Source organism: Ischnura elegans, chromosome 9, assembly GCF_921293095.1.
Source record: "Ischnura elegans chromosome 9, ioIscEleg1.1, whole genome shotgun sequence".
Taxonomy (NCBI): Eukaryota; Metazoa; Arthropoda; class Insecta; order Odonata; family Coenagrionidae; genus Ischnura; species Ischnura elegans.
The window spans coordinates 7,758,463-7,769,615 of NC_060254.1; the positions used below are offsets into that span (position 1 = coordinate 7,758,463).

Sequence of the window (11,153 nt, forward strand, 5' to 3'; positions counted from 1 at the left end):
TTCATACGTGGTAATGTTTGCTTTGGGTGCTTTTTTTGAACGCCACATGTCGTCATCAAAAGTTTTTTTGTCTACGATTCCTCTTTATAGCATAGGGTAATTTAATAAAGTAGCGCATTTTCAAACACTCGGAGCATACATTATACCATAGAGTAAGTATACTCTATGGTATATATATACTTACTCTATGATTATACGCATACGCATCAGAGGGTGCGAGCCAACCTTCGGCCAGATCCACCCTTGCTCTATAGATAGTATATGCCTTGTAGTTCTTCATTCATGGCAATTCATTCAGAAGAGATAAGCCACTGTTCATGGGAAACAATGTCATAAATGCCAGGGGCGCAGCTAGGAATTAAGGCAAGAGGGGTTTTATGCGCGACTATAGACATGGGTTGTGTGGTATACCTTCCAGGATAAGCGGGAGGTGCGGGGGCCCTCCCCCAGAAATATTTTAAGATAAATGGTTCAAAATGGTGAGTTTTATGGCTTTCTGAGGGATATTTTAGTAATCCTTATACACTCTTCTATAAGTACATTATTCAAATGAAGTAAAATGGATTAAACTTAAGTTTTTCTGAGCTCTAGGGGGATTTTATCCCCCAAACCCCTCCCCCCTCGCTGCGCTACTGATAAATGCTACAGATAATGAAATGTCCGATCCGGAATGAAACATGGATTCCCTCCAAGGGAAAAAAGAGTTAAGAAAAATTTACAAGAAAAAAGTTTTCTTGTAAATTGAATCTCTTTTCATGCCCGTTTCTTCCACATTTCCCGACTCCTTAAGTGAAAATTATTATCTTCTCAACATTTGGAGTTCCTGAAAATATTTGTGTTGTACAATCAATGTTGCAATGTCATCCGCGAAAGATTTCCTGTTATGTGCGTAGGAGATGAAGCGCATCGCAGCTTAATTTTTTATTGATAACAGCAAATGTATCAATGTGTAAAGTAGCGATAACTATTTATTTAAAGGCATACTCATGAAACAGCCATGCCTCTGTGGCTTCTAAAAGCTTATATTTTTTCATTCTTGTCGCTGTATTAATTTACCAAGTGGTATGTTTGGTGGAGGCAATAAATTATTCTCGCTCCAGTTTCCTTCACGTTGAGAGTTAGTACGTCATTTAACCTCAGAATTCGCGATCATTAATCCTCGTAACGAAAGGATTTCCTTGTCATTGGTTGGTTATTTTATGATGCGACCGGCAGACCAGAGGATACTTCGTAGCACTATGAACCATTGAGCGTTCTGATAATGGATGGGTAAATTATTATTAATTTAAAGTATTCGAAGTTATCTGCACCTTCCGTACAGGAATACAAATGAGTGCCAAAAGTCCAAAAGAATAAAGTCACACAATGTTCGTGAAAAAGTGGTGAGGACATAAAATTGGAAGCGTGAATGTTTTGATCCTCAACTTTATGAGAAACACTAATTCAATGACGTCGGTGATTCAATGATACCGAAAAATGCATGGAATACGATGAGCAAAGGCCGTTTCTTAATTACGGCGAGCAATCATGCCGGCTGGAAAACTTGAGCAGCGGCGCAGCGAGGGGAGGGGGGGGGGGTGATAATCCCCCCCCAGAGCTCAGAGAAATTTTTAAGTTTAATCTATTTTACTTAATTGGATTTATATCACTAATAGAATAGTGTAAGTATTAACAAAAATATCCATCAGAAAGCCGTAAAACTCACAATTTTGATCAATTGATCTTAAAATTCCGCAATTTATTAATCTCGCACCTACCGCTTATCCTTGGTGGGTATTCCATACCCACACACACCCCGGTATTATAGTTGCACCCCACCTCATGCCTCCCAGCATTGATTCCTAGCTATACTCCTGAACTTGAAAATCACCTTATTTTATACGGTACGTTGTTTAACGGAATTTTGTGTATTTAAAGACTATCAAGATTTAAGTACCTGTGGATTATAATCCATTCATTGATAATTTCGTTACACTTTTATAAAATGGCCATTTCATAAAATTATAGCTTATGTCAAAGAAAATTCAGGCATTAAAATAAATTTTTATAGTTATATTCATCGGTAAATAGTTTTCGAAAGTGGCATTGGATACAAATTTCATGTCTCAAAGTGGTTAGGCCGTGCTATACGTCCGTCATATCAAATACAGGCTGATTGACGAATCTTGGACAATAAATTTTAATGTAAAGTGTAATTTTATGCACTATTTACGTAATGATTTGAAATAAAACAATTCGAATCAAATCTAAATCACTTCAATAACGGTCACAAAAAAGCTAAAATAATAATTAACTCAATCCGAAAAAGTTGTAAACAGAACCCATTCGTGTCTATATCCGCACGTAAAAAGTAATTAAGTTGATGATAATACAATACTAATTTCATTTCAAATTATTTCCAAAGAGTGAATGCAAAATTTTCGATGTTATATTCAGAATCCTAAACTCATGTTACAAACAGTAGCCTATAAACTTTGATAAAAGCGTATGATTTTTCGATTTTTCTTTCGTATTTCCCGCTGAAATGGCGATTTCCTTTTACGCGCTTATGCGCTCAACTGTTCTCTAATATTTATTTTTTTAAATTCATCATGGCGACGTTCAGTGGCCACGGAGAGTATGGAGGTAGTGCTCGCCAGAAATCTTGTCGAACATGCGTGGACTTTAAGACTTGGTCGAAGCAACAGAAAGATGCTATGAACATGAGCCCCCAAGGACGCACTAATGTGAGTGAAATCTCACCTTTGCATTATATTCAGTTGATTAATATTGCATCATCATAAAGGTCACTCTGTTATTCTACTCTTTTGCGTTTTATGCATTTCTTTTAAATCATATATTGCTCTCTTAACGTAGGGCATACCAAATACAGGCAAAGCAAAAGACCATGGGTGTCCTCTGGACAAGGACGAATTAGGTACGTAGCAGCATGAGCACACATATTTCATTTCTCATTCTGGCTATAACACAATTTGTAGTTCCTAGTGGCCCGATTTGTTTAGTTTGTATGCTATGCCCTTGATTTTTCTTGTTAATTGATTTTCAAGGTTTGAGCTAAAGATGATGTCAATCGTTTGTTTCCACCATTTAGTAATACCCAATTTGCTATGAACCAATTATTTATAATATGAGAAATATAAGATCTGGAGACTGGGGAAGCATTTCTGTGGACTCGCCATTCCTCAGTCCAGCCCCTGTAAAATAAGTACCCTGCTCATTAAGAGCGCATGGAAGAGGAGGATTGAGTAGTGGTTATTGTGTATGATGTCACCGGCATTCAAGAAGTCTTCAAACAGCATCGCTGTTAGTAGCAGAGGCTTTAGGCATTGCATCATTCTATAGGTCGACGTTACGACGGTAAATTTATGCTGATAATATTTATTAAAATGTGTGTATCCAAAGGCCTAGAAAAAATTTCTGGGGAGTTTCGTTTGGAGGAAGGGTGCATTTTTGGTGGGGCTAACTAAACACTGTATCTACCAAACATTTTGGGTGTTTTTGAACCTCCTTGCTTCACCACCACCTGTTGACTAGGAGCTCAATCCATGTCCAAACGTCGAGAAATATCACAAAAATGACAGAATCTCTTATCGAATAATCCATGTTTAAAAAATTCTTCTATCACTCGCAATAGGTTGTCAGATGTGAGGGGTTGAAGTTGGTAAGCTTGACTTCCAGGGGGTTTGTGGGATTAAACCTTTATAGAGTCCAGAGCCTAGGTATAAATTCATAGGTCAGTTCGTAGATCCCATAGAAATGTATTTAAAATTATCATCCTTCCATAGCTATGTCAGCCACTATAATATCGTTACTTTGATATTCCTCGATGAGGTATTTAGCTAAAATATAACCCCGGTTGGGTAAGGCAAAGTATAAAAGAAACAATAAAAAAAAACTCAAATAAATTTTCTGTGGCACTACCATCTTCCTTGGCATTAGGAAGAAGACTTAAGAAAGAGGGAGGTGGTAGTGCCACCAAAAGTTTAGTCGTGTAATTTTTTTAATTGTGTCTTTTGTCTTTGATACTATGGCCCGTATTCTTAGTCGACCCTGTAGGGCCAACCGACCCTTGATACGTCATCAGCCCCTACATTAAGCCATCTCCCCCTACATGCGCCACATCAAACCCTACATATGGCCGTTTTTGGAACTAAACAGGCACTACTTAATGTAGGGTACCCGAACCAGCCCTACACCCTACAAAAACATGGTGGCAAAATTTCGTCTGCTGATCACTTCGATTAAAGAATCTACGTTACAATGGATATTAAGGGAGACGACTTCACACAAGCCATTTTAAAATGTACAGTAACACAGCAGAAAGGTAATAAAACTACCACATTACACCCATCAAGTTAAATAAATAATAAAATTGTCTGAAGTATAATAAGTGTGATACAGTGGTTTACATCATCTTGTTTCTGTGGATATATATTAATTTTTTCTTGTTTGGCACTTGGTACGCTTTTAAGAAACCAATATTGTTTACGTACTACCATGAAAAACATATTTTCATGTCGCTATTGCCACTCATTTACCAACACGACCTGGCAGACGACACTGCTTGTTTATTTACCTTGAGCCGTTGCCCTAACAATACGCCCAAAAATTATCGGGTGTCTTTTCTTAGTTTCATAGCTAGTTCCCATTACGCCACCAGAGTGGAAAATTGGTGCTGTGCCATCATCTACGTCATCTCAGAGAACTTGACGATGGAATTACCCCCCACCACATTTGTAGGGTCGACTGAGAAACGCATGTAGGGGCCTCTTGTTATGTAGGGACGGATATGTTGGGTCGACTAAGAATATGGGCCTATGTCTTACCCAACCTGGGTTATATTTGTGGCATGTACTAATATAAATATATCTACAAATAAATTCATAGGATTGGAAAGAAAAGGATAGGAACACTTAGCAGAAAAAGTACATGGACAACAGTGCTGTGGTAGATGAGAAAAGCTAGAAATCAGAGGGCAAAAATGCGGCCTGACTGGGACTTAAAGCCAGAATCTCTCGTTTGCCAGCTTGGTCCCTTACCAGTTGCTTTACCAGGATGCTTTTTACCGTTATGTCATTTGGGGTTTATGCACAGAAAACGTCCTTTGCTTTGGCCCATAAGAGTAGCCAAAGATGGCACTGGGGCAGCTCACAATCACCAACAGAAATGAACAAGGACACAAGAATGGAAGGAAAGATAAACTCTCACATGACAGCTGGAAAGAGACAGGAGCATGCATTTCAGGGGATGCCGAGTCCAAGCGAAGCAAGCCAATGCATATGATCCTTATACATACTCCTTTGTTTATTAACACAATGCCGTAACTGCCAACACACAAGGATGTAAGTTCTTAGAATAGGATAGGAACACGTAGCAGAAAATGGACGAGGACAACGATGCTGTGGTAGATGGAAAAAGCCAGAGATCAGAGAGTAAGAATGCCGCCTGACAGGGACTCGAACCCAGAACATCCCGGTTGCCGGCCGGTTGCTCTACCAGGACGCTTAGATTTACCATGATTTCAACAGGGGTGTATGCACGAAAATAGTGTAGGTATTTGGGTAGGGTATGTCCACATTTGTTGACTTAATCCTTATATTAGTTTATTTTTGAAGCTGGTACACGTAATCCCACTTGCTTGAAAAGATGGGTGCAAATAGTAATTTCAGACATTATTCTGGGCAGAAATGGGTTGATTCACTGTAATCCTCTTTATGGAATCATACAAACAATGCATTTATATTTTTATTGATTTCATGATTCACAGGATATTGTTTTTTTTCCAGGTAATGCAACATGGGCAGTTCTCCATACAATTGCAGCTAAGTATCCAGATCAACCAAGTAATAAGGAAAAAGAAGGAATGAAACAGTTTGTGAGCCTTTTTTCTCAATTTTATCCATGTGAGCATTGTGCTGAAGATTTCAGGAAAGAGTAAGTTCTTACTTGTTTGAAAATCATGAATAATAGGGAAGGTACAAATTAATATCCTGGGTGGTGTCCTGTAACACCCTCTGCCACTCGCCTTTTAGGTGGCTTGCGGAGTAGTATGCGGATGTAGATGAATATACTAAAAGGATACTAAAATACATTTGATGTGAAGGAATCAGTGCTTTGCTCAACTGCTTCTTCATTATACTTAATGTGTTGACACACCTTTGTTCTTTATTAGACCACATATTTGAAAGATTTTTATTTTTCATGACATTGTTTTTAAAAGAAGATTAAATCTGTTGTTTGATTGTGGCATTAATTTTTTGCTGACCCATTTGCACACTTTTGGTTAGTTTATTTTTTGTTCCTATTTAAATTACACAATGAATGACTGAATTATTTAAAAACCATTAACCAAGTGTTTAATATTGACCTGTGCAATAAATTTCAATGAGTACTAATGCCTACGCAATGATATTTAGTATATAATTTCTTTTTTTCTTCTTCAGCCTTGAAGTTCACCCACCAAGAATTACCTCTCATCGCGATTTTAGCCAGTGGCTGTGTGAAATGCATAATCGTGTGAATAAGAAGCTGGGTAAGCCTATATTTGACTGCAAATTAGTTGATGAAAGGTGGCGTGATGGATGGCGGGACGGTTCATGTGATTAGTGGTCTCGTAGGCACTCCATGACTGTGGTTTTCATCTGGTCAGTGGCGATGTTAACAGTATTGTGTGTGGTTTAGAAGATACTTTTTATGGCTATGAAATGTTTGCTAAATTATTTTTTCACTCTTTACTTCGTTTCCATTTAAAAAATGAAAATAAAAGTTTGTTATGTTAAAGTTACATTCTTTTGTTTTATTTTATGTCGGATAAATATTTATGATTTGGCTCCCTTCCCAAAGAGAGGAGCATCTTAAAAAATTATTCCTATTCAGAGAAATGTTATTTTCTATTCTCTTTGTAGTGTTCAATTATGTACCATGAGTCTTTTATAATACAAAAAATGTAATATATGTTTTAAGAATAGTATACTCTGCTGCAAGCATTTTTTTCATAAATAGCCTATTGACCATGTTCCAAAATAAGTACATACAGTGGAAGGTCGATTTGATGAGTGCTCGTAATACCCAGAAAATCGGGAGCTTGTTATGTATTTCAGAAGGTGAAAGATCAGGCCTCTAAATTCTCATATTCACCATTACTCACAGCTTTTCTTTCAATTTGGAGTAATTACATAAAGTCATAAGATTTGCATTTGCCATAAATTGCATATTTGTACATAATTTTGCAATTGGAATACACATTGCATAACAATTATTGCCATTTGTTTCTTAAAAATCACACATTCATGGCTGCATGTTGCACAATGAGGGGTAATGTGATCAGAAATCATCTGGGATGGGAAGGATTCGTCAAATCTCTATGCATGGCAGAAACCATTTGCCAGATCCAGTGCCAAACAGTGGCATTGCTGTAAGTTGCACGAGAGTCAGTCGTTGCAAGACGTCGTTCCTTAACATGTGGCCACCTCCTGCCACACTCTGAAGCAATAAACAGAGTTCTCATTTAGGTATGTAACACGCGATTATGGCATTACACATTATGTATCTGCAAATGGGCTGTTCTTGAGTACAAAACTCTAAATGTTAGTTGAATGAAACATTGCATTATTTCATTTATTAAAATAATATCTAGAACTTCCGCAACATCATGCCGCATATCATACAAGACAAGCTCTTAAAGCCACTGATACTGACATAGACAAGATTGTCAGCCATTGTGTTCAAGCTGCTCAATTTATCTTTTTTACTCTTCAAGGTTGAGAATGACCTAGATGATCTGGCAATGAATTCTGTGCCTTCTGAATTCAATATGTGAAGATATCTATTTTGCACTCATGTTTTATTTTGGTTTTTTGGTCCGAAGACTAAAATTTCCTGGATAGGATGCTGCTGCAGTTTCAGCTAGTTTCATTAATGACATAAGCTGAATTAACATGGTGCACAATGGAAATAAAATCAGTGAATGGCAGATAATGGAGGTGTGTGGAGGCTGCAAACTGATGTTGACTAGATCTTTTCTGATCATCCGTTTTCGGACTGGTCTACCCTATGCAAATATGGCACAACTCTTGACAGCAACAACAAGTTATATCCACCCTTTACCCACGCTTTGGCTCTCCACTGCTGCTAGATGCTGTTGGTTAGAGGCTTCTCTGTGCATTCAGATTACCGAAAAAAAAGTATGAAAACTTGCAATTCCTCTAAAAATATGCCTGGGAAGGCTGTAAATATTTTATGAGTGAATCACTTGTACATGTCGACATATAGTTGAGCACCTTCAATTGGGACTTGGATGATGCTGAATTTTGGGTTCTATGGTAGTAATGACCGTAATTATTCCAATCTTTTATTTGGTCTGCTTTTTCTTTGAGAGGGCCTTGATAAGTCACTGCAAATTGAGATGAAAAATGTTAATTTTACTAATAATTTATGATTTATAGGAAATTAATTGTTCCTAAATTAACAAACATTCATATTCAACCACAAGGTAGCATTGAGTAATGACGGGATAAGAAGAAGACTCCCAGCATGAATATATCTCAGAATTCACCCAGTGATTCAACCAGAAGGTTGGTTTGAATAGGTGAGGGTAGAGTTCATCCCAGACTTAGCCACAGGTGTGTGAATATCTCACATTCAGTGTAGTGGGGCCAGTTCCTTTCCGGGGGGAGCCTCGCACACAGAGGATTTTAATTTGGGGTGTCCAAAGGCTTCTTCACCCAGAATCTGGGACTCTTTCATCAGCAGCCAAGTGCTCTACCCACTAGGCTATCACACTCCCCATACATATCAGTATGTGAAACATTACGTTATTAGGCTAAAAATAAAGTAAAGAAAACATTTTTAATGTAGTAGAAGTCCCTTGCGATCCATTTACACCCTGTTGAATATACCTAGTTCAATGAGCTTTCTGCTATCCATGTTGTAACTCCGTAATGGTCACTGCCACACAGATTTTTCCATCTGTGCGCATATACATTGTTACATTGGGTGTGACTGATGGAGAGGGATCGTTGCCGGTGGGCAAAGGGTTTCTTTGCAATGCTGGAAGATAACTAAAAGACTCTCCCCATTTCTACTCCAGTTTTTACTGCCCATCTCCACGACAGCGAGATATCAACATGCTATGCACAGCTGATCTACAATTATTTACAAGGGATCTTTGTTTTCAGCAATTTATTACAATCCCACAATCATTTTATACAAAAAGCAACAAAGAGAACACAGAAAAGAAGTCATCCATCTGCTCCATGACGGGCCAAGGCTGTGTGGTGGGGCCAAGTTGAGCTATCACTGCATCAATGTCTAACAACTCTGCAACATGTATAGTGTCATATGAGTAACTTTGTGTCCCATTATTGACAGATACATCACAGAGTGTATTTGTTAAGAGTGGGAAGCATTTTCAGCTGGCGAAGACAAATAAAATTATGTATTCAACATAAGTTATATCATAGAGTGAATCAGTAGTTGCATCATATTACTCTGATCTATCTACAACAGAGCATATCTTGGAAATATTGCCTGACTAGGGAGTTCTAGGTGTTCAACTGTAGTTTTTTTTTTCATTTTGCTTTCACCAATCTGGTAATACCGTGTATTTATACAGTACATACTATGTAATTGGTGATTGAAAACCGAGAACTTGGCTTCAATAATTAGAAGAGGGAAATAAAGTTAATTTCCAAGTTTTACGATAATTTAGTGAGTATCACGCCCTGGATTTGAATACAATATGGTGGCAGTCACGCAGTGGAGTAGATGCTGATCAGTATTCACTCGGAAGCATCAGATCTCAAATTAGCATTGAGTCGGCGGGAAGGACAAGTAGTTGCTAGGTACTAAACTTGTATCTTGTATGATGTTGGGTACAATATGGTGGACATTCTTAATATTAGTAAAATTAGACGTAGCAATAATTCCACTGAGTTTTATTATGACTCTACGCGTTTTGTCGTTACAAACACTTGATAATGTCGTTTGTAACAACAAAATGCATAGTGTCATAATAAAACTCAGGGGAAATATTGCTGTGTCTAATTTTACTAATACATACTAAACTTGTAGTTGACTGACAATATGTACTCCTGGAAAACAATTTAAGCTTGTATCAATATCTTCTCCCTGCTCCAGCAGGATGTCGATCAGCCTGGCAATAATAAGTTCAGTGTGTGAAGGGTGACTGGATGCCAAGAGGTGAAAAACAGGACAGTACCCAAATATGTAGTGAAAAATGAGGACAAAGTAGGTCACTTGAAAAATAATAGTAAGAAAATAACAAAAATTTATTAGCATTATGCTTATATTTTTCTGTTGATCTAATTTTTTCAAGCAATATTGGCATTTTTAACTGAAAAATATTAAATTCATACAAGATAATAGTTAGAAATTGTAATTTACCACTATGAGTTCCTTTACTGAGTCAGGGTTAATTTTTTTCTCTCATCAGTCCACTGAGATGATATAAGAGAAAGTATTCTTTCTGCATTTTCATTGTGACCAGGTATGCTGAAGAAATATTCGGAAATTTTGAGAAATTCTGAATGGCTACCAACAGATTTACTATACAAGGAATGATAATGACAAGCAAGGAGGATGTTTTCCGATACTTAAAAAGTCTGCAAGGACAGCAGACGAACATCTACAGAGGAGGACACGTCCAGATTAATCCGGACACCCGCTCACCTTATATGTGTGGACTACGTGAGTTCTCCTTAGTGCTCCCCATCAACCATTGGCAGTCCAGCACACGGATTGAGCCCTCTTCCCACATAAAACTACACTGACTTTAATCTTTCATATTTTTCCCACAAGCTGGGTGGTCATTCCCGTGAGTAGTAGATTGCAATTCAATTTGGTCTGGTTACGTGTACTGTATTTGCGATGCTTAGAAGTTTGGTTGCTGGTGAAACACACATCAAAAATCTGTTTTCACAGTTAATTTCCACCATCACTGGCAAAATGGGCGACCCTATTTTCTCCATTGTCAAATTATTATGCATCGCTCAACAAAGATGTACAGAGCGCATACCATGGTGGGGACTTCTTAGTCTTGCTATATGCATATCTTTTACATGTTAATCACAGGCCTTTTGGCAGTACACTGCAAATCACTTGTTATAATGCCTTTTATTGCTGTATGCTGTAAT

General features: G+C 37.7%; 1 protein-coding gene across 1 annotated transcript; it reads left to right on the forward strand.

Annotated features, from left to right (window-relative positions):
- Nucleotides 1-2,577: 2,577 nt before the first annotated feature.
- On the forward strand, nucleotides 2,578-6,970 carry LOC124165811 (FAD-linked sulfhydryl oxidase ALR). The gene is made up of 4 exons (XM_046543337.1): nucleotides 2,578-2,726; nucleotides 2,857-2,917; nucleotides 5,787-5,934; nucleotides 6,444-6,970. Exons 1-4 carry the CDS (start codon nucleotides 2,592-2,594, stop codon nucleotides 6,604-6,606), a joined length of 507 nt encoding a protein of 168 aa, XP_046399293.1. The 5' UTR covers nucleotides 2,578-2,591; the 3' UTR covers nucleotides 6,607-6,970.
- Nucleotides 6,971-11,153: the final 4,183 nt, after the last annotated feature.